The sequence below is a fragment of the Camelus dromedarius genome, chromosome 15, assembly GCF_036321535.1.
Source record: "Camelus dromedarius isolate mCamDro1 chromosome 15, mCamDro1.pat, whole genome shotgun sequence".
Lineage (NCBI taxonomy): Eukaryota > Metazoa > Chordata > Mammalia > Artiodactyla > Camelidae > Camelus > Camelus dromedarius.
Genome location: NC_087450.1, coordinates 24,004,118 through 24,028,960, shown reverse-complemented (window position 1 = coordinate 24,028,960; position 24,843 = coordinate 24,004,118). Strand labels below are relative to the sequence as shown.

At 32.8% G+C, this 24,843-nt stretch overlaps 1 protein-coding gene and 1 pseudogene across 9 annotated transcripts in view; one reads left to right on the top strand and one right to left on the bottom strand.

The window, feature by feature from the left end:
- Positions 1 to 24,843, bottom strand: part of CCDC88A (coiled-coil domain containing 88A) — a 105,392-nt gene that overhangs the window by 52,265 nt on the left and 28,284 nt on the right. For all 9 annotated transcript variants that reach the window (XM_031467046.2, XM_031467048.2, XM_031467049.2 and 6 more), the window contains 7 exons: positions 22,876 to 22,934; positions 20,191 to 20,274; positions 18,461 to 18,601; positions 11,035 to 11,207; positions 3,654 to 3,735; positions 1,576 to 1,734; positions 76 to 222 (listed from right to left, as the gene is read on the bottom strand). In XM_031467046.2, the coding sequence (XP_031322906.1) occupies positions 76 to 222; positions 1,576 to 1,734; positions 3,654 to 3,735; positions 11,035 to 11,207; positions 18,461 to 18,601; positions 20,191 to 20,274; positions 22,876 to 22,934 (845 nt within the window). The remainder of the gene's footprint in view (positions 1 to 75; positions 223 to 1,575; positions 1,735 to 3,653; positions 3,736 to 11,034; positions 11,208 to 18,460; positions 18,602 to 20,190; positions 20,275 to 22,875; positions 22,935 to 24,843) is intronic.
- On the top strand, positions 13,952 to 16,511 carry LOC105097256 (sushi repeat-containing protein SRPX-like; annotated as a pseudogene).

Genomic DNA, 24,843 nt, shown 5'->3' with positions numbered 1-24,843 from the left:
CACTAAAGGGAAATCAGATAACACCTTGCATTTTTTCTTAGAGGCTATATATATGATCTACCTTACAATACTTACCATTTCCATATCATGCAGTTTAGCCTTCAGCTGTAAATTCTCTTTTTCTAATTCATGTAATTTATCAGAACGAGCTCGAGTTCCTTCTAATTGGTCTTCCAACATGGTTTTTGTTTCTAGTAAAACTTGATTATCTTCTTTTAATTCCTATAAACATTTCAAGTAGGCTTTAATTATCATGAATATGTTAAGTTTTTTAATCCTCTGAAGCATAAAAATTCTTTATTGTGAAATAAAACAATAAGCTGTCTTTATCAACAGTTCTATGCAAGAGTAAAAGTACTGAGTAATAGAAATACAGTTGGTTTCATTTTATTCCCCCAAATTTAAGTTATTATGCATACAAAATGCTCAGTACTTACTGCCATAATTTCACATGAAGTTGTCAGGGTACACTTAAATTCCTTAGTCACAAAGATCGAAGGAACTAAGTAGTCTTCCAGACATTTAAGACACCAATCTCCATAGAATCAGGGCTTAATTTATTTACTGAAATAGATTCAAAGGTTTCTTTCTACTTGAAAGTGAAGGGTTTGGGGTTTTTGAGTAAAATACCAAGACTTGAACTAAGACTCACATAAATCATAAACCAATGCTTTAGCAGCAAATATTTTATATCAGTATTTTAAAATCCTTAACATATGTTTTGAAAATATGTTCACAAATCTACATTTCTAAGTTATATGGCTGCAGTTTATAAAGTCAAGAGAAAGTATATTAGAACAGTGGCATCCATGAGAATCCATTAATAGTGTCATGCATATGCTTATTTAAATAATTAACAAAAAATTAATATACATTTGTACTCTATTGGGCCTATTTTCTGGAAACATTCAGGCTAAGTTCTAACTTTCTCTTGTAATATATTCACTTCTTGATTTTGCATACTCCTTCCTTCTTATCCCCATATTGAAACTGACCAAAATCTTTTCTGTCTACAGACAATGAAGAAATTAACTGAGAATGAAAAAAAAAATGGAAGAAGCAAAGATTTTCTAATTTTTGCTGTCAAACTCAACTTCATATAACACTGAACTGCAACCATTAAGTATGAAAAATTGCTTTTTTTCTAATTTGTTCATATGTATACAAAGAAAGAAAGATTTTGCCTTCATTGATCCTAATTTAGTATTCGGACTTGAGCAGCAATCAGAAATATGTTTTGCAGTTATTTCTAAGAACAAGTTTGACATTATTAGAGATATAGTTTATTTGGACAATGGGGGAAGGACTTCAAAAGTCTTCCCTATCTGCAATGCTAAATAAAGGAATGAAAGAAGAATTCCAAAGAATTCAACAAAATTAATTATGTCCAAAAATTCCTATTAACAGGTCTAAACAATATGCTGATCTAGCATAAAATAAACACTTGATGGTATTTACAGTTTGCTCAACGTTTCAAGAGTTCTTTATATTTATTAAGTGAATTTTTAATACACTTTGAAAACTCGTAACACTATTAAAGAAAAAACTATGAATAGTATAAATTATGCAACATACCTCAACTCTTGCCTTATAAAATTCAATATCATGTAGCCTCTCTTTATATCTGCTGACTTCACTTTCAAGCTTATCAACTCTGATTGCCTTTTCCCGAAGTGCATCTAATTCATCTCGGTACATTCTTGCAGAACGAGCATCCGAAAGCAAATTCATGTTCTAAATATAAATACACATTGGAATTTTAAATATTATTTTCTAAATTCAAATGGATAATCCTTGGGTTGTACAATATGACGAATTTACTAAAAAAAATCAATGACTTGTGTACTTTAAAAGTGTGAATTTCATGGTATATAAATCACACCTTAAGTTGTTTTTTAAAAATGGGGATATAAAGCTTTTTTAAACCAAGAATAAGAAGTATTTTCAAAATACATGTTTCTATACAAATATACAAACTTATACACAAAATTTTATATAATGTTCTCTATTAGGAATATAAAAATATTCAGGATATTTAAAATAAGTAATCCCTCCTTAACATAACCATTTGCAATTATTTTAAGGTGAAAACTTAACTGTAATACAGGATAATAATACAGGTACAAGATAGTAAAAACACTGAAGAGGCAAACTATTACAAAAGTTGATCATTAGTTACTTTAGAGAAATAATGTTTCTATCCAGATATGTTACCAAAATCTAGCTGAGGTTTTTAAATACTTCCAAGTGAATGATTAGTTGCATATGATTAGTGCATATCTTAATGCCATTTGAGATAAATACTAAAATTCAGTCTTTAAAAAGCCCACTTGTAATCCTTTAAAACAGCAGTTATCAAAGTACGATCCAGGGACATCTGTGGGTCCCTGAAACCCTTCCAGGGAATTGATGAGGTCAAAACTATTTTCATAATAATAGTAGGACACTACTTGCTTTTTTCACTCCCATTCTCTCCTGAGGGAGTAGTGGAGTTTTCCAGAGGCTACATACATGGCATGTGATATCTTAATAGACTGAATGCAGAAGCAGATATGAAAATCTGGTAGTCTTCAATTAAGCTAGGCATTAAATAAAGAGATTTGCAAAAAAGTAAAAGACTACCCTTCTAATTTTTTTTGCTTCGGAAAATAATGGTTATTTAGTTCCTATATAACTTTTATGTTAACATGTAATGGGTTAAGTATTTTAAATGAATTAGTATTTTTAAAATTCTTAGTCTTTATTTCAAATATAGTAAATTCCAGTAAAGAGAATCCACATTCAACAATTCTCATTAATTTTTAAGAGCAGAAAAGGGTCTTGAGACCAAAAAGACTGAGAATCACTATTTTAGATAAAACACACATACAAAAAACTCTGCTACCAAGAAGTGGGATAGCAGTCACAGCATATCTAGAACTAAAAATTATGATTCCCAGTCTCATGTATCTAGAAAGGTCCCAGTTTATGATCCCACAAGTGAAGTGTTACCTGAATTTAAAATGGCAGGTTAGAGGAAGTAAGGAGAAAGAAGAATTGTCCAGCCTTGCCCCAGTCCTTACCATTTATGGGTTAAGAAGACCTCTTGTAATACCTCCAATTGAAAATGAAATATTAGAGAGTAAAATTAAAAGAAGTGAATTCTTAAACAATCTTGGTTCAAGATGAAAAAACACTAAGCTGTAGTAAAATAAAAATGTTTTAAAAAGTAAAATTTGTTTATCATATTTAATGAGTGAAAAATTAATATAAATTAACATAAATATATAAATTAGTATAAAGCACCATCAGAGAGTAAAGACCCAGAAAGATACACATAAACAGCACAGTTCAGCAACAGAGGTATTCCAGCTTCCAAACCCACAAAAACCAATACATAAAAAAGAGAAACTTGGAACTGCCCCAGTCCTAAGAGGCTCCTTGGGATCTTAGCAAAGTCTGAGTAGCACTCACAGAGAAAAAGGAAAACTCTATAAAGATCCTAATTGTCCAGTTTTGGCTCTGGCATTTTTGAAGACAGGAATACTGAAAAAGTCATTGGATCTCATTAAGACTCAGTAAACTTATAAAGCAGGAAAGTAAATGTTATAAAGAGAAAAAATCAATTTCAAATTACTTAGTGATCCTTTATAATGAAAGTTCCAGGTACAAACCTCTTGTTGCAGCCTTTTTAATTCTATTTCCATTTGCTCAAGTTCTTGTTTACAGTCCAACAACTGTTCAGTCTTTTCCTCCCTTAAAAGCAAAAAATATTTATTAAATAATAAACTGAGTGCTTTCAAAAACTATGATCATCATCTGCATTAATACAAATGTATTATCATGACTAAATACCTAGTTTAACACAGTGTTAGCCATAACCCCAACTGAGGGAAATAGACAAAGAAACTGGTATTAGGAATTTATATGACTGAATGTCAACAGACTCTAAAGTTCTCTAAAGGCTAATAACCTTCAATGACTAACATCCTCCTAGTCATAAGGCAGTTTCTCTTCATCTTTCCTGCCATCCCCCAATTCCCACTCTCTTCTCTCTCTCTCTCTCCCTTTCTACCTTTCTGCATAGTCAAAGACTATAGCTGGAAGGGTTTTTATGCAAGGCAATAATACTGTCTGGGTCTGAGACTTATAATGGTCTCCAAACTATTTTCAACATTTACAAGGACCTAAAGGAAATGATAAATTGCCACACAGATATCTAAAATCTTTATCTCTCTATTGGTTTTGTCCCTGTAGTCTAGACATCTTTGTATTTCTCCTATACACACTTTTTTCTTTTTATACTATTTTACTACTAACTCCCACTTTCTATCTCCTTTTCAGAGCCAAACTCCTCAAAGCAAGTCTCCACTCACTATCTACTTTTCCATCTTCCATTCTTTAATAATAAAAGATAAATGTTCATTGTTTAAAGCAATCTGTTTGTAACATCTCATACCCGCTTACATCATCACTAGATGTGAACCTAAAAGATGTTCAACATCACTAATCATCAAGGAAATGCAAATTAAAACCACAATGAGATATTACCTCACACCTATCAGAATGACTATCATCAAAAAGAACACAAGTAACAAATGTTGGCAAGGATGTGAATTAAAGAGATGTATGCTGTTGGAGGGAATGTAAATTGGTGCAGCCACCGTGGCAAACAGTATGGAGGTTCTTCAAAAAACTAAAAATAGAACTACTATATGACCTAACAATTCCATTTCCGGGTATACATCTGAAAAACACAAAAATACTAATTCAAAAAGATACACACACCCCAAAGTTCACAACACCATAATTTACAATGGCCAAGATATGGAAGCAACCTAAGCGTCCATCAACAGATAATAGATAAAGATATGGTGTGTATATATATATACACACACACACATACATATATATGTATATATACACACACACACACACACATATATATATATACACACACACACACACACACACACATATATATAGTATAAACAAGCACAGGGAACTATATTCAATATCCTACAGTAACCTCTAATGATAAAGAATATGAAAACGAATATATGTATGTATATGTATGACTGAAGCATTATGCTGTACACCAAAAATTGACACCACATTGTAAACTGACTATACTTCAATTAAAAAAAATACAACAAACTAGTGAATGTAACAAAAAAGAAAAAAGCAGACTCACAAACTAGTGGTTACCAGCAGGAAGAGGGAATGGGGGAGGGGCAATATAGAAGGAGGAGAGTAAGAGGTACACACTATTAAGTATGAAATAAGCCAGAAGGATATATTATAAAACATGGGGAATAAAGCCAATATTTCATAATAACTATAAATGGAATATAACCTTTAAAAATTGTGAATCACTATACTGTACACCTATAACTTATAATACTGTATAGCAACTATACTTCAATAAAAAATTTTAAAAGAAAAAAGAAAAGCTATTACTTTTTGTGATTTTAAGATATTTGTACAATTATTTCTTTATAGACTGTAACTGACTGTAGTTCCAAAAAAATTTTTTTAAACTTTAACAAAAAAGTTAGTTTCTGGAATTTGGATGCTAAACATCCAATAATAAAATAAATTCTAAAAATAGCAAAAAAAACCCCCTATTTTTATTGTGGTAATATACACAACATAAAATTGCAATTTTAACCACTTTAAGTGTACAGTTCAGTGACATTAATTGCATTTAAAGTGTTGTTAAACTATCACTACTACCTACTCCCAAAACTTTTTCATCACCTCAAACAGAAATTCTGCACTCATTAAGCAAGAACTCTCCAATCTACTTTCAATTTCTGAATTTGCCTATTAAAGATATTTCATTTAAGTAGAATCATACAATATTTGTCCTTCATATCTGGCTTATGTCACTTGGCAAATTGTTTCCATGGCTCATCCACGTTGAAGCAGGTATGAGAATTTCATCTTTTTATGGCTGAATAATATTCCATTGTTTGCCTACAGCACATTTTGTTTAGTTGTCCATCTGTTCATGAACATTTGAGTTGTTTCCATCTTTTGGCTACTAGGAATAATGCTGCAATGAACACTGGCATACCAGTATCTGTTTGAGTTCTTGTGTTCAATTTTGGTGGGATATACCTATGAGTGGAACTGTTAGGTCATATAAATTCTATGTTCAACTTTATGAGAAATATTCTAATACTTCTAATTTTATTTTTTTTCTGGATGTCTACATATTTAACATTTTTTATATAAGGAGAGCAATCATTTCTGTGCAAAGCTCCTCCCCAACTAGGGAAGACTCATCTATATTTCTTTTGGGTTCTTTCATCATTATTTTGTTTTTTACATTTAGCTCTTTAGTCCATCTGAAATTCACTTTGAAGTATGCGAAGCATGAATTTAAACACTGGAATTTCTAAAAGAGTTATCCAGGAGTTCAAGACCTACTAATAAAATAATTCCTTTTTGCACCCATTTGACCATTCTATCTACAGCAATGAGGCTTCCATTCATACGTCTCCACTGACACTGTTTTTCAGAGTCAATTGCCTTCATACTGCTGGGTTATTTTCAGATCTTTGAGGAATTTAACACAGTTCATGCCATTCTTCTTCTTAACATTCTCTCTTCTTCGGCTTATATGACTCCACACACTTAGGTTTTTCTACTTCTCTATATAGTACTTCTCTGACTCTTCTGCTGACTTCATGTTTTGTCTCTGTCTTTCAGCTAACAATGATCAAGTTCTCATTACCTGTGCCAGGCACTTTTGCTAAGCACTTCACACTTTGCCAAACATCCTCACGAGAGCTATCTCAAGAAGTAGTAGCCAGTGACAGCAGCTTACATTTATTGAGCGTTTATGTACTACACACTATTTACTTACATATTTACCTCATATAACAACCCTACAGTTGACACAATTATTATTCTTACTTAGGCTAGAAGCTAAGCAGCCTTAGAGAGCTTAAGTAACTTGGCCACAGTCAGTTAGGAAGTGTTGAGCCAGGATTCACAGGCAGAATGCCTCTAAAGTTCATGCACTGGATCATATGCCATATCTCTCTAGAGTACATATTACTAGAAGTCTCATTTTTTGTATGAAGAAACTGAGTAACATGGGTAATAAATGGTGAAGTCTTCCCTTAACCACTAAAACACATTCTTTAATGTTTGTGTTCAAATTACATCTTTCTCATTCTTCATGTTCTTCCTAGGCAGTCTCACCCACTCCAAAGGTTTCCACTACTATTTACATCTGCATATTATTCTGAGTGAGTATGCTAATGATCCTAAATCTCTATTCTGCATTGTGGACCAGACAGCCAATCATCTAACTGATTATCTCCATAGAGATAATGGCACCTCAAACTAAAATATGTCAAAAACTAAACTTGTCTTTTACCTTAATATTATTCCTCTCTCATGTTCCCTGTCTCAATGAATGGCATCACCATCCAAATGGACACTGCTAGGTGGAGGGTATAGCTCAGTGCTAGAATGTGTGCCTAGGATGCACAAGGTCCTGGGTTCAATCACCAGTACATCCAATAAAATAAATAAACCTAATAACCTCCCTGCCAGAAAAAAAGAATAAAATAAATAAATACACAAAGTAATTTAAAAAAAAGAATGCTTATAATTCAGTTTTTGGGAGGAGGGTATAGCTCAAGTGGTAGAGCGCATCCTTAGCATGCACAAGGTTCTGGGTTCAATCCCTGGTACCTCCTCTAAAAAATAAATAAGTGAACATAATTACCCCCCCCTCCAAAAGAAACCAAACAAAGAGAAAATTTTAAAAAAACGGACACTGCTTATAGGAAACTAGGAATTATATCCAAGACCCTGCCTTCTCCCTTAACTCCTCTCCAACCTCATTGTTAAAACCTTAGATCAGGCCCACATCACTTCTTGACTGGACTGTCCTTTAATCTACCTTCATACTATCACCAGAATTTATTCTTCCAATTTGAATATTCACTGTGAGTCAGCTACAAGGCTAGTATCTCTTTATTAAAACATAAATCTGATTGTGCTATACTCTCTTATGCAAAAAATCTTAATTGGTCCCCACTGTTTACTGTCCAAACCTGAGTACTGCATACATTACATTCTACTTATCAACTCCATCATTTTCAACTTCATTTCGTGCCATGTCCCTCTTTATATCTTATTGTTGCAGTTTCTTCTGCTTATAATACCCATTTGAGCCTTTCAACCTAGTTAATGCCTAACATCAGGTAAAATGTTACTATCGCTATGAAATCTTCCTGACACCACTCCCTTTTCTCTCCCAAGTTAAAAATGACCTAAACTCATTTGAGGCTATATAGACTTCTAATATACCTCTAGTTTCATGTTCTTTCACTCATTTATTTAAAAGTTTATCTCACAACTCAATTTAAAAATGGGCAAAGGATCTGAATAAACATTTCTCCAAAGAAGATATACAAATGGCCAATAGCAGTGCAAAGATGCTCAACATTAATAGTCATTAGGGAAATGCAAGTCAAAATCACAATGAAATAACACTTCACACCTGCTATGTTGGCTATAATCAAAAAGGTATATAATAACAGATATTGGTGAGGATACAGAGAAACTGGAGCCCTCATACATTGCTGGTGGGAATGTAAAATGGTGCAGTCAAATAATTTGACAGTTCTTCAAAAGGATAAACATAAAACTACCACATGACCCAGCATTTCCACTCCTCTGTATATACTCAAGAGAAATGAAAACATACGTCCTCACAAAAATGTACACATAAATGTTTGTAAGAGCATTATTCATAATAGCCAAGAAGTAGACACAATCCAAATGTCCATCAACTCATAAATGGACAACCAAATTGTGGTATACCCATAAAAGAACATTATTGAACCATAAAAATAAAGTAATGACATATGCTACAATGTGGATGAACCTTGACAACAATATACTAAGTGAAAGAAGCCAGTCACAAAAGGCTACGTAATGTATGATTCCTTTATATGAAATGTTCAAAATAGTCAAATCCATGGAAACAGAAAGTGTATTAGTGGTTTCAGGAAGCAAAGGGCAAAGGAGGATAAGACTGACTGTTAATGGACATGGAGTTTCCTTCTGAGGTGGTGAAAATGTCTTCGAATTAGAGAGCATGGGATAGTTGCAAAACTCTAGGAATATACTAAGAATCACTGAATTATATACTTTAAAAGAATGAATTTTCCAATATATGAATTATATCTCAATAAAGCTGTTTTTCTAAAAGAATAATTTGTATGAGAGGAAAAATTCTTTGAAAGCATGGCATCCATGGAGAAAGAATTATTAAAGGAAGTCTTCAATAGCGTTAATTACTGCATAAAAGTAAAATTTATAAGGAATTACATCTTCCACCCAAATTGTAAATTATACTTTTACCCTGTAAGTTAATAAATCAAAAGCAATTAGCTGAACACTGGAATTTGACACAACATTGTAAAATGATTATAAATCAATAAAAAATGTTAAAAAAAAAGACAGAAAAAAAATCAAAAGCAATTATATTATAATGCACTACCCACAAGTAAGTATGCTATTAGGTAATTTGCATGTTCTTATGAAAATTATTTATTTCCATTAGGTATAAGACAACCTGAACTATTTTTATCCACCGTGAGTCCATACTTAATCACTTTAGTAAATATTTGTCCCAACAAAAACACTTAAAACAAATGTTAATAGAAAAAATGCATGAAGGAACATATTTTCAAAGGACAGCAAAGATATTACAGAGCATCTGATGAAATGCTAGTTACTGAGAATACTTGCTATATCTGGCATATTTACTTTATTCATTAAAAATATTCATTTACATTTTCCAATCAGCACATGAGACCAAATTTTACCAATCTCTCTAAATTGTTTAGAATTTTAATAACACTCTATGGCCACGTAATTTTACTTAAAAATCAAATTCTAATATAGTGCAAAATGTTAAATGAATTCACAGCCATCACTACAGTTCTAATTACATGCTTTATCTAAAGACTGGGGAAGATTATGCTAAATTACATGGAACGAACTAGTGTTCACTGTTTAGGCTATCCATTAACTGCCAGTCAAACTAATAACAGCAATCTCTCCCCTAATTTTCGTGGTGCAGCTGTTTATAGAATATCCTGGGCGTGTTCCCACCAATAGATACATAATAATGCAGACATCCACAATGAAAGCTGTTTTTTTGTTTTCAGATTTTCCTATAGACTGTACATTTTTTTCTACCTTGCACATTCAACCCCTTCCTTAAAGTAACTGCTTTAAATAATCAGTAAATAAACTTAATTGCTGTATTGTGGCTTTAAGTTTAAAATCTACATTCTGAAACCCAAATTCCCAGGAAAACAAACCAAAAAAAAAAAAAAAAAAGGAAAAGAAAAAAGCCTAAAACACAACTTCTTTGTTCTTTTAAAAGTGCAAAATAAAAAAATCTCCAGCAGAGACTGGTCATTTCTTTATGTGTGATTTACCAGGAAATGCCTATGTGAGATTTATACTGACTTTCTAGTAATGATCTTTCAAACTTAAATAAATATAATTTCATCAGCACTAACCAATCTGAATATTTACCATTTCTAAGCACATGACTCAGGCATTTCAATTACTCAATGCAGAAGATACACAAAATTATTTTTTTGTAATAATCTATGTCAACAATTCAGGTTTTTCTAACATTAATTTTAAAAGAGCTTAATGTATTGATCTGTATCAGCAGTTGCCAGTATTTTAGATTTCAAGGAATGTGAAAATTAAAAAATTAATGAGATTTTTATTTGCCAAGGAATAAAAGGCCATTTTAACACTAGAAAAATAGGAAGCACATAAATACAGAATAAAGGGCACCCTTTAAATTGATAAGACTTAGCATTAGGAAAACCTTATGCTAGTCTCCTTATTTTTCTCATTTTGACAAATACTAGTGAAAACTTCGATACAGCTGAGCAATTGGGAACCACTGATCTACAGTGTACAAACCTAAGAACATTGTTTAGGTCACCTCTGCAACCACATAAATTCAGTAAGCCTTGAAAATCAGCAACTTACAATTCCTGTCTCAGCCTTCTTATCTTCGCCTTAGCATCTGCCAGTTCCACTGACAGATGCTGTCGACTTTCTGTTCGCTTCATGCCTGGAGAACCACAAGGTGACTGCGCAGATGAAGAGGCATGGGGTAGGAAATGAAGACCATCCCGTTCTTCAGAGAGTTCTATAATAGTCTAAGGAAATAAAGAAACAAAGAATCACTTTTAGTATTTTACATATCAGAGAACTAAACACATCAACACTAGTCACTAAGTCTCAGTATTGTACTACAATATCAAAAATAATTCACTGATTAAAATATCTGTCATATTTAGCTGTTATTTCTTAAAGTTCCAGTACATGGATAATCTATTCAGTAGACAATATGAGAAAAAGACTTAATACCTTTCCTTCTTCTTAGTTTTTTAACAAAAGAAGCAAATTGTGGTAAAATAAGTAGAAGAGATAGCAACTGATGGAAAAGTACCAAAGACTTGTTGACCGAGTAGAGAAACTATCTCAAGAGTGATATGTCTATAATTGTGCTGTTCAACATAGTAGCCAGTAGCATAAGTGGCTAATTAAAAATTTTTAAAGTTAAAAATACAGTTCCTTAGTCACATAAGTCACATTTCAACAGCACAACAGTCACACATAGCCACTGGTTACTGTACTCGATGGTGGAGAAATACAGTCTTGCCATTGACGCAGAACTGGACAATTCTCTAGAATTGTAAATAGAAACCTCAGAGGGACCTAAAAGAACATCAGAGGTTTAGTTCAGTCTCTTAATTCTATAGGTAAGGTAACTGAGGCACAGAGACTGATTTGTCTATGATCTCACAACTAGCTTGTAGCAACACCAAGGTTACAGACCAGTCTCTTGACTCCACATCCTATGCTCTTTCTTACAAATCTAGTTCTAATCTGCTTCCCATCTCAACGCTTCCTTTATTCGTTACTCTAGAGACACTCCTTGGGATACAAATCTTCTACTTATCCTAAATCTGAACTTTAAGGGCTATTTAATCTACATGTAACTCACTTAATAATATTCCTCTATTCCCCTAATATTCCTTTTATTGGAAAATTCTCTTATTCTGAACCAGTCTCTCAGCCTTTCTTTCAAACTTTCCAGGCAATCAGAAATTCTCCTTGGTAGCAATTTTGTCTGTGCTTCTACTCCAGAAAGAATGGGTGGGGTTACTTACCACCTTGAGACCATGAAATCATCATGCTCACTTTGTTTCTCATCACTAAGTCTTATAACCACCTCAATGAATCATTAATTTTCCTCTTCTTTTATTTTTTAAACCATCCATCAGAATTCATTTCTTTATCCTTAGAATACATTTCAGTACCTGAATCAAGGTCTGTTCAACTACTGCTTTCACAGATTCCAGTATGCCTCCTGATAAACCACAGAACATGACTTCCCAGTTCCTTTTCTCTCTCTAACCCCACATCCACTCCCTACTCAATACAGACAGGTTTCTCCAGTGAAGGAACCATTCCTCTCTTGTGGCATGCCTCCTTTACTGCAGCATTATGTTCATGTCACCATTCCTATTCCTGAACCTTTAATCACTCAACTCCCCTTTTTTTCTTGGCTATTCTAGAATTCCTACTCAGTCTGGAACTACAATTAGGCCATTAAATGTCATCCTTACTTTCTAATTTAACACTACCATGCCATTCTTTGACTATGGCTCACTCTTAAGGAAAAAAAAAAAAAGAAAAGAAAAGGGAACTAATGTTTATAGAACTCCTGGCTAGAAGATTTTCCAAGACCTCATCCAATACTTAACTGGCAATAGAGGCATTACATCTATTTTAGACATAAGGAAACTTCAGTTGCATATAGATTAAATAGCTTAACCAAAGTCACACATTTAATGGTAGGTATAATAAGAATTCAAAATCAAGTTTGACTCAAACATTATGTCATTTTCCTTACCTACCATCAGTTTTTTAAATTCCTGCTCCAAGGTGATAAAGAACTCTAAAAAACAAAACAAAACAAAACACAGCCCTACTACGGATCTTGCCATCCATTTTCAGTTTTGCTCTTTGCAATGCCCATCAGTCCTTTTATTGAAAATCTTGATGATTTCCTGGCAAAATTTTCCCACAATGGCTGTTGTAAATATATTCCCTTCTCTCTAGATAAGCCCTCAAATTCAAATTGCTATCACTTCCAACAAATGACTTCTCCTACAACTTGTCAAAGAAACAAAACCACCTGCAATAAACCCTTCCATTTTTATGCATTTCTTGTTTCCAACACACATTCCTTACTTCTACAACATTTTCAGTTTCTCTCTTCCTATTGGCTTTTTCTCCTTGTTCTTCAGAGACATACAAGTTTCTTGTATGTAGGGGGGGAAAAATCACATTTTCCTCTTACTACCCTTCTATTTCTCTTCCAGTGCTACTTTTTGAAGGGTACTTTGCTCACTGATATTACTTCGTCTTATCCACCTTCCCAGTATGTCCAGCCCAACTTCCCTGTCTCTGTGAATAGTGTTACTAATCTCCATAGTAGTCCAAGTCCAAACTTCATGGAGTCAACTTTTACTTGTGTATTTTCTTACTGTCTCAATTATCTTTAAACTTGCTTTCCAACATCTCCTGACTTTAACAATAGTACCTGCAGACAGAATTTACTAAATATTTGTTTCATGCACAAACTAGAACTTAATTATATGCTACCTTATGTTTTTCACTTACAATGTGTTTTCTTAAAAAAAACAAACACAATCTTTTCATGCCTCTTTTGTATCCCTGAACTTATCCACCATAGTAGTGAACACAAAAAGAGCTACTCAAAATATTTAACTGAATGATTCACAAAATGGAAAACTGAAGAGAAGTACTAAAGATACATCTTATATTTGGATTTATCTGATGTAGAAATTAAAATATCAAGAGCTTCAAGATGCCCAAAATAGAGCACAAAAGAACTAAAGGCTGCAAAATATTCTTTAAAGAAAGGAAGGAAAGAAACCTGGAATTAAGAATTAAAGAGTATCCAGTGGTACACTAAAGATTATGTAGACATTTTGACTTTAATAGTGGTAGTTACTTCAGCTCAAGAACTCCAAACATTTTCAAAAAAATCTGACAGGAAATGGTATTAAGCATAACTTTAATTTCTTAAGCCTTCTCTGATCCTTCCAATCCTAGACATTCCACTAACAATTGTAAGTAATATCTTCCTTCTTTAAATTCCTATAGTATTTAGATATATGTCTCTCTTTTGGTACTTGTCACTTTAAAAATTTGATTATGGTTAGTTTATTAAAATGAAGTTATTTTAACCCTATTAGATTATAACAATCTTTGGTTCTTTTCCGAAAGTCTGTCAGTTTTTTGCTCTCAAGCACTCTAGCAAAAGATCTTGCTAAAAGCATGTATTTATTAACATACATTGAAGAATAAACACATAAAGATATAATAATACTGGATAAAGAAGATGTGGTATATTTATACAATGGAATACTATTCAGCCATAAAAACGACAACATAATGCCATTTGCAGCAACATGGATGTCCCTGGAGAATGTCATTCTAAGAGAAGTAAGCCAGAAAGAGAAAGAAAAATACCACATGAGATCGCTCATATGTGGAATATAAATAAATAAATAAATAAATAAATAAATAAATAAATAAACAAACAAACAAACAAACAGAAACAGACTCATAGACACAGCATACAAACTTGTGATTGCCGAGTGGGAGGGGAGTGGGAAGGGATAGACTGGGAGTTCAAAATCTGTAGATACTGACAGGCATATGTAGAATAGATAAACAAGATTGTACTGTATAGAACAGGGAAATATATACAAGATCTTGTGGTAGCTCACAGGGGAAAAAAATGTGACAATGAAAATATGTATGTTCATGTATAACTGAAAAATTGTGCTCTACACTGGAATTTGACACAACATTGTAAAATGACAATAACTCAATAAAAAAATGTTTAAAAAAAAGATATAATGCTAAAAAAAACTTCTGGTGACTTAATGATTCCACTTACATAAGCCATCTTTAAGGAAAATAATCAGAGATGTACTCAGCACAATCAGAGATTTAGGCAAAGGTATTATAATGATTAGGAATATAAGTGTTGGAGTTAGACTGGGCAAGTTACTAACTTTTCTGAGCTTGAGAATCTTCATCTATACAATAGGGTTATCGCGCAGACTTACTAAGACAGTATATGTTGAACTTACAACACAAAGCTTGGCATAAAGAGTGACACTAAATATTTGGTTTTTAGTAAAATGAGAGGACTGAAGAGATTCTTGAGCTCCACAGCATTACAAATAAATGAAGAGTAATTAAAAACAGGGTTACCAAATTATACTTTTCAGATCGACATGAAACAATTATGACAAAAGATCAATCAAAACAGAAGAAAGGGCTCTCTGTTCTAACAAGGGGGAGCATCCCCTGTGGGCAGTGTGTGGCTGCCCATTTCTGACTGAAAAGCAATGTCCTGCCCTTGCCATGCCAGCAAATGGAGGGTTTAAGTGCTTCAGTTGCCTCCTTTAACTCCAGTGAGAGTATGATTGCTCGCCTGGATACACACTGAAATGGGAGAGACAAGAAGGCCCGGAGCAGCCAACCAGCCTGTGTTAATTGGAACTTTCTAGAATCAAGTGCCCGAGTAAGAATACATTTCTAAACCCCATAAGCTGACAGTCCTCAGTGTCCTGGGAGATGCCTGAATGAAGAGACACAGGAAACAACATTCTAACTGATGTTATTCTAAAAGGCCTCCCCCTAAGACTTGAATTTCCCTGAAGGAGACCACAAGATATAGTACACAGTCTGTGACAGAGCTGAGAACAAGGGAATTTGTACATTTCAAGTTAAAGAAAGAGTCAGATGCTGTGACAAAACTCACTGCCCGAGAGAACAGGTCCATGAGCAGTCCCAGCAGCAACAGTTACAGAGCCACCTCCTGCATCGGTGGCCACAAGCTACAGGGTATCCCTCCCTGAATCTGTCGATCCAGTCTGGCTTGGTCTGGCCAGGAGCCCACCTGTGCATCCATGAATGTCAATGAGGGCATCAGAACAGCAGTTCTACGACTTCCAGATCAGTTTTATGAGAAAAGGAAACTCCTCATTGGGTCCACATCCACAGCCAGAAACTTCCTCTACTGGTTGCAGCTGGGAATGCTATAGCAAGCACAGCACGGCCTGGATCTTCAACACATCATCATGGGGGACTGGGAGGCATGTTCTGGACCCTCACTGGCAGGACAGGAACAAAAATTATGCCTCCGGCACTAGCTCTGCAGCCCAGGCTATTGCTGCAAATCCCATATTATTCCTTCAGCATGGTGCTAGTGGATAAACACAACACGGACAAGGAGCACTATGTCTCCTGTGACACCTGTGGCCTTCTTCAACCTGACTGAAACTCTCCCCTTGAGAAAAGCAGATAAGGTCCTGCAAGTTGAAATGGGCCCAACCTGTAACACCTGATGTGATGGTTCCTCTCTCCACTTTTCTTTCTACACAGTGCTATGCCATAAAAATACCTTTAATATACAGATTTTTACTTATAACTTTTAAAGTCTATTTTATTATAAGCTTTCTCTGCACTTAAAAATTAGCACCATGCTTTTTGTACTTTGAAGCATTCCAAAAAATATGAATGTGGTATTTACTCCTAATTCTCTTTACACCATCATGGCAGGTTAATTCTGTAGAGAAATTAGAAACCACAACCATAAACATTGCTATTTACTGTGATGTATAACTTTCTTCTGTTTTACTTTTTACATAAAAATTGTAATTAATAAAATATTTTGGAGGATAAAAGCAGAAAAAATACAAAAGGAAAATCTTAAGAACTTGTTTCAATCCAACTGAATGATACAGAATTATTATATTTACATTTTTCACAATCATTAAAAATTATCTTTTCTAATTAGTCCACTGGTGACCCAAACTGAAAGTTGTTTCCCCCAGAGAAGTGGTTTAAACCAGCTAGAAACTTGTTTTCCAAATACCTGGGACAGGAGAGTGTGACCACTTTTTTCCCCTTGTTAGAAAAACAAATTCAAGTAAAATGCTTAATCAGGTAGGATAATAGATTTTAAAAGGTTTTTCAAACAACCACTCTATACAGTATTTCATATTCCTTTTTAGTTTTGACACAGATCATGTAGCGACAAGTATTTTGTTCATATTTCTCCAAAATAATGTCCTCCTTCACTCCATATTAATCACTTCAGGTAAGTGAGATAAAAAATTTATGCATAACCATCAGTCAAATGAAACCAAAGCATAGATTTTTAGAAGCAATTCCTCAGAAGCTGGAGGACACTTTATCAAAATACCTTTAATATCTTGAAATGTAAACAGAGAAATGTTATAGGAAATAGATATAACAATAAAAAGACACTAATGTAAAAAGATACAGCATACAGTTCAAAACTCAGATTGAAAGTGAAGTGACTGAAATATTGGGATATGTTGGATATATACTAGAAATTCACTGAGCTCTTCCTTTGTTCTTAGATTTTTTAAAAATTTAGTTATTGCTCTAAAACACTTTATTTCCTATATTTTCTTCTCTTTTAATGCCTGAATAAAAACTGAAAATTCCCATCAGAAATGAATAGTTTCTAGTGACACGAAAGTTTTTTGTTCCAAAAAAAAAAAAAAAAACTTTAGAAATTTCTTCTAAGTAGTCTTTTAATAGTCCCAAGAGTAATCAAATTCTCTATAAATAGCTCAAATCTGACTCTCTCATGTAAATGATTAACAAATCAAAGCTTACATTCTCCTGAATGATGGAGTACTTGGTCTGCTATTAAGAAAATATTACTCACCACCAAATGCACTAATGTCTAGACTCCTCTAAAAATTACAAGCTGCTTTCAGAGAGTACAGGCAAAAAAATCTGGTGCAATTTCACTCTTTTTAAAAAGCAAAGTACTCTCTTAAAGGAGCTTATAATAATTCTCTTTTTTAAAATCACACCTCATTACACTGACTAGAAAAATTTGAGACCTTCGTGGGACATTTTATTCAGAACACCTGTTATTCTCCTTTTATTAACACTTATTTCTCCAATCTCAAAATGTGCAATAAAACTACAAAATTAGCCTTAAGCAAATCCTTATACTCCAAGGCAGTGATTTTTTCACTTACATCAAAGATATTTTTAGTTTTGTACTTCTGTTCTGTTGCCAGAACTATGGAGATGAGTTTAAAAATACAGAAGAACAAAATCAGAATAATTTAAAAGGAATGAGAAAAGAAACCTAATTGCAACCTGTTTACTAGCAATGTGGGGCTCTTAGGCATTCTTTCTGTTTCCTGTGTTGCCTTTATTACCTGTCCCTAATAAACAGAGTATCAATTCTGGAAAATCTCTGAAGCTTCTTTCTTAGAAAGCAAATATACTGAAAGAATTTACAAACCTCTGAATGTTCGTCTCTCTCATCTATAAGTCTTTTTAGATGCAATACCATGTTTTTCAAGAGTGGTTCTACTTCCTCCTGAGACATATCAGTCACTTCCATCCATTGTAGATCAAACACATTTTCCTGATTATGAGTTACCTTTAGAAAAGTAACCAAAATAAATAATTTTTAAAAATGGGTAATATTTAAAAATCAATTTCATTTTAGTACATTAACTTAAATATTATATATTTAATATTTAAAATTATATATCCCACATAATAAAAATATGAAAAGTAAATATGTCTAAAAGGACATGTGAAATTAATGAACAATGAAAAGGCTTCCAATAAAAACAATCTTAACTAAACATAATCTTTAAATGAATTTATACTTATTTTACAATTAAAAAAAAGATATGTAATTCTAGGCATTTCTAAGGGAAGGTAATATTAATATGCCTGACAACTACTTTAACAAAATCAATTGATCTTTTCCTTAGATAAGACTAAATTTATTGTACTTGAATTCAAAAGCAAAAGTTTTTTTAATCCTGTAGGGTATATGTTACTGCTTTTATGCTGGAAAAGTTAAGTCTTTATAGATTCTGAAGATGATACTGTCATAGAACCTTAGGAGAAAAGGATTCCCAATATAAAGATATTTAAAGAATGGAAATTATATAAGTAAAGTACTTATTTCTTGCTTTCCACTTCTCACTGTATGTTCCATCATTTTGCTTTAATGTTCACAATAAAGAGCAAAAATAACACTTTTAAGAAATGGTGGCAAATTCAGCAACTTGCAACACTTAGCATTTATTCAAATAAAATAGAAATAGCAATACAAGCATAAATAAACAAACATAATACATAAAGGGCAACTACCAATATAACTATATCTTGTAGAGTACTAACATGCTTACTGCTGACAATATTACTGACAAGAAAGCTGGGCTCTATGAATGGTAACTAAGAAAAGATGATATATGGAACACAAAGTCATTTAAGTAGAGAATATTTTAAACACTACCAATTTTCACTATTTTAAAATTCTCTCCTTTCCCTTTCCTTAATTCTCTTTCTAATCAACATGTACAAGTTAACAAACTGCAGTTCTAAAAAGTCTAATAAGTAAAACAAGATTAAAAGCCCAAGACTAGACAGATGCAGAAGTAGCAGCTTTTAAAAACAATTTTAACAAGTAAATTTTAACTTCAATTATTTGACATTGCACAATATATCCTACATTTAGGTTTTTATATGGATGTTACAAGCCACTGATGTGTTTAAAATTCAAGTAACATCTTCAATAAAATCTATGCTATGCTCATTCATTCAAAAAAAAATCACTAGAATGTTATGATACTAAGGTTATCATTTTACCTCACCTCAGCTTTGAATTACAGACAGTGATCCACTTTCTGCTGCTTCCATTTACTATACTATTTATTCATGCTGTGCTGTCTAACAAAGAAATATACTTCATTCCTCAAACAGCACTTTCTGCCTATATCCCTATGGATAAAGGCAATAGTATATCTCTAGTCAGCACTGTGCCATGTGTAAGATGATTCATTTAAGAAAAGTCTTTAAAGAGAAGAAGACAACTTGTCTAAAACAATTCTTCTATATCTGATTTTGATTTGTTCTTGCTTAATCTATGACTTTAAGTATTTTGGGAGATATACAAATAAAAATACCACAAGCATTATTAAAAGTACATAAAAATTGTATACAGGTTATTACCTCTTGAATATGTGCAGCAACTGCTGCTTTTGTATCAAAATCTAAACCTTGAATTCTTTCAATAAATTCTTCTTTTTTCTGACACTAAAAGAAATGAATAAAACAATCATTCATATTTTATAGAGTATAGTTCTTAATATGTTATAAATAACTAAAAACTCATCAGGCTAAAAAGCTTGGCTACATTTTGAATAGCTTAATGAAGGTTTTGTTTTGTTTTGCATTTAAATGATCTCTCCAATATACTTACCTAATAAAAAGATAACAATTTAGAAATATTTATTTAAAAAGCAAGGTACTGAAATCCATACTATTTCTACACCGAAAAGTTCTGAAGTGGAAAACCATTACACAACCCATCTGAGGTCAGTACAATATTATTATACTAACTTTACAAACAGAGAAGAATCAAGAACTTGTTTCAGGGAGTATAAATTACTTGCCAAAAAACACAGTGAGTCAGTAGCAGAATTCGGAATACTGCCAAAATGCTCAGTCAGTCTTTGGCTATCATCAAACAACACAGCCTTTCTTCTTGGAAAAAAAATTTTAAGCAATTTTTACTTCAGGCTTACAATTCATTCTCACATCTTCATCCTATCAATCTTAGTAAAAGAAACCTATTTTTTTGGCTTCGTTCAACATGTATAAGATACTACAATAAATATTTGATTTGTTTCTAACAAAGTTACCAGGGGCAAAATTTAAGAATGTATATACAAGTATACATGTATCAAGTAGAATAAAAGCAGCAATTCTTTTATTGTGTACCTTCTTAAAAACTTTATATAAATTTAAAATATTACAATGCAAACCTAATCTTTTTCTTTCCATTCAGTACTGAGAAACAGTTTAACATGCATCTTACTGACTCCCTTCTACCATCTCTTATGCTGCAATCCAACTGCTAGTATAACTGTATTCTTACAGCTACCAAATGAGAAGTGCATACAAAACAGACAGCACTGCCTTGTCTAGCTTAGTTACATCTCTTGGGCCAATTACTGAACTACTAATGAAGACAATATACTCAAAAAAGAAAAACTGGCTCTGTGATCATTAAGAAACTTAGCCAGGTTCTGATTTATACTCTACACGTTTACTAATATCGTAACATTCTATTTCTATTGCCATACAATTTAACTCAACTAAATACAATTCTGTCAGTGCAGAAAGTTCCTCGTTCTGTAAAAACAAAATTATTAGGATGACATATAAATATTTAAAATTACCAAAATGTAGTTTCTAGATGTGACTGGGAAGTCAGAATTTTTTGGGGGGTGGGGATCTGATAAAAACTACTGAGTTTAAAAACAAGAACTTTTCTGTCTAGAAATAATACTTGACAGGCCTAGTGAGAACAATTAAGAATGACTTCTGGGTAGTACATTTGTAGCAATATATAAAATAATCAACTTTTTAGGTATGGTAACCTCAATTTTTAAGTTACATGCTTCCAAAAGTGTTAACCCATTCATAGTTTAAGACAATGAGCATATACAAAATGGCAGGATTATAATAACTATGACAAACTGAAGGGTTCCCTCAATTCAACTGCCAGACCTTTGCTTGCCACCAGTTTAAAGAAATACATTTCCCTTTTCTAAGTCCTATGGCCACTGTTTCTTTATTCATACTATCTTTAAAAGCTCACCCTTTAACAGTCTCAACACAAATCAATGACAATTCTTTCTTTACCCTTAAAATACCCACAATTTCTACTAAATCTCATCTCAAACTCCAGAAGTTTTAAGAATTTAGAATTCTGAAAATATTTTGCAAATAGGTTAGACCTTCATAAAGAATACAGAATGAAGCTGACAGGTTCTTGAAGGCTGGAAAAGAGAAAGACTACCAACATGGAAAAGAGACAGAAGTTCAAACTTTGAAGCTGAATAATCAGACCAAATGTTTTATATCAGCGCTGTCCAATACAGTAATCACTAGCTATATGTGGCTACTGAGTATTGAAATGTAGCTAGTGCAACTGAGAAATTGAAATTTTACTTTTATTTAATTGGAATTAACTTAAATTTAAGTAGCAACATGTGGCCAGTGGCAATTCTGATAACCCAGCTCTAGAACATAAAAAAGTCTAGTGTTAAAAAAAATAAACAATTTCACTTCCAACTATGAAGACTGTTGTGAAGACTAAATAATCGTCAGCAAAATTTTTCCATTTAAAACTAAACTCTCTTTTATCTTTATACAAAGTTCTTAAAGTGTTATGGGCACTAAAGTTACTTCTAATTCTATTACAGTAATTGATTTCTAAACCAGCAGATTACTATGATTTCATAGTATCTGCCTCCTTTTAATTATCAATCCTCCTTTTCTTCTATAATACACTACATGCATGCATAAATCATAAAGATGTTTTGGAAGAGGTTTTTAAGGCAACCTCTAGGGAAACATGAAAAGCTTGAGGTCTTTAAAAGTCTCAGAATAAAAAAATAGATGTTTTAAATGATATTACTATCTGATAATACAACTGAAGTTTGAAATAAAATAACAGAGTAAGTGTTTTTCTTCAAAATCTCCTTAGGAGGATATACAGTTACTTAAAAATTTCTAAGATAGACTTTGAACACCATTGCCCCATCCTTAAGTCTCTTAGAAACCACAGCCTGAAAAAAACATTTACAGGTTATTAAAATGAAAAAATGAAGAAATATTTTAACTTACCTGAACTGCACAACCCAGTAAAAGTAAAAGTAACTTTTTAACTTCTTCTGTGCCTTGTTCTGTAATAAAAGCAAATACCAAGTACATTTTACTTTAGTCCAACTCTCTTATATGGGCAGAATTACTTTTAAAGGTAATATTCACAACAACTCGACCAAGCGATTAAGTTTGTAAGTACAGTGGAGAACTAAAAAAAAAAAAAAAAAAAAAAAGGCAGCTCTGTGTGTGCACAATGTAGTAAAAGCAGAAGAAATGGGCAAGGATCACAATTATGAAAGGTTGCAGTATAGATAAAATAGCCTTCAAAGCTCTGTGCAATGAAGGATGCTAACTATAAATCCACTGTTTTTCCATAAGTGATACTAAATCAGCAAACCAAATTAAGAACTGCTGATACAGAGACATGCTACAGTCAGCCAAAATGGTTCCTAATCGGTCTGGCTTCTTTTAGGTCTATTGGTGTTTTCTTTCTAAAACACACATCTTATAGGATTCATCTACCTATAAAATTTAAAAGGTTTTCCACTGAGCAGATGAGAATCAAAACCTTAAATGTCAGTTATGGTGAGGCTGGTAAAATAAATGTATATAACTAGTTGGATAAAGATAATGGTCTGTAACAGAACTGGAAAGTACATTCACTGTCCAACAGCACTCAATTCAGATTTCCTTAGAACATTCAGCTGACAAAAAAAAAAAAAAAAAAAGTTACTTCTTTGGCTAGAATTTCACCATCAAGCCAAACTGTCTAAGATTAAGTCCAAACTTCGTTTTCAAACATTTCGTCCTACTCTCCATGAAACAACCTACTTTCTTAGCCACACTAATCAGCCTTCCCCAAATTTATATATACATCCACACGCCTCTGTCTTTACTCCTTTGCCTATCTTTCTTCCCTCCCCGCTCCTCCATCCCTCTAGAGAACCAGCTACTAAGCACAATCCTAGGCACAGCTCTAACACCTCTGTGGAGTCTTCTCTGACCCAACCACCAATGGTCTCCAACCCTCACTAATCTGCCAACTTTAAGAATAATCAATGGCTCCACATTTTATAAGCTTTAACATTTTTACATCTTTATTTTGTACTAATTATTATATGATTCTCAGTCATCTGTGTATCTCTCACCAAGACACAAGGTCCTCTAGAGCATAACCTATTTTCTTTATATTCCTGGTCCCTATAACTTGGTAAGTAATTGCTAAATGCATGTGAAACTGAAAATTCCATTCTACATACAAAATTAATTTTCATTTGTATAATCAAATATCCCAGATTATCTCAAAAGATTATCTAAACTTCTAATTCACCTTAACTAATTGGTAGTTTGCTTAACAAAACCAGCTGCTTGGTTTTAGTTTTTATTTTGGTTTTATGTTTGTTTGTTTTGACTGAGGTTGGGAGTGGAATTTGGAGAAGATATACCTGATTTGTGTTACATGTAGCCTGTAAGAGTAAGTCCTTTGTTGAAACTATTAGGTAGCTGCTAATTTCCCCAAGTGTTCAAAAATTAAAACCTGAACATGTCATATTAAAAATCTGGAAAAGGGCAAAAACTTTGAAGAAAATAATTTAAATTATTTTAAATGATTTAACAAACTGCTTCTCATCTTTTTTTCCATTCAGAAGTAGTTTAATATAAATGACAACGTATCAATTAGTAAAACCTTAGATTCAAGCAACTTTGGCAATGGAGATGATAAATATGTGAATAGAAACCTAGAAATTATTTCAAAATCACTTCTTTTCTAAGGTTATATTCTTTTAAGCTTATAATTACTGATCTTATCTTCTACACTTGCTTATGAAACACTAAAACTCATCACAAAAAACTATCAATTTGGTAGTTGAAAAAAACACTGGACTTAACTGTAAAATGTATGTCTGATCCCATCCACAACTTAAAAACATTCTGTTTATTTTCTCCATATAAAATGGAATATCATCTCCAACTTTCCTTACAGAGCCA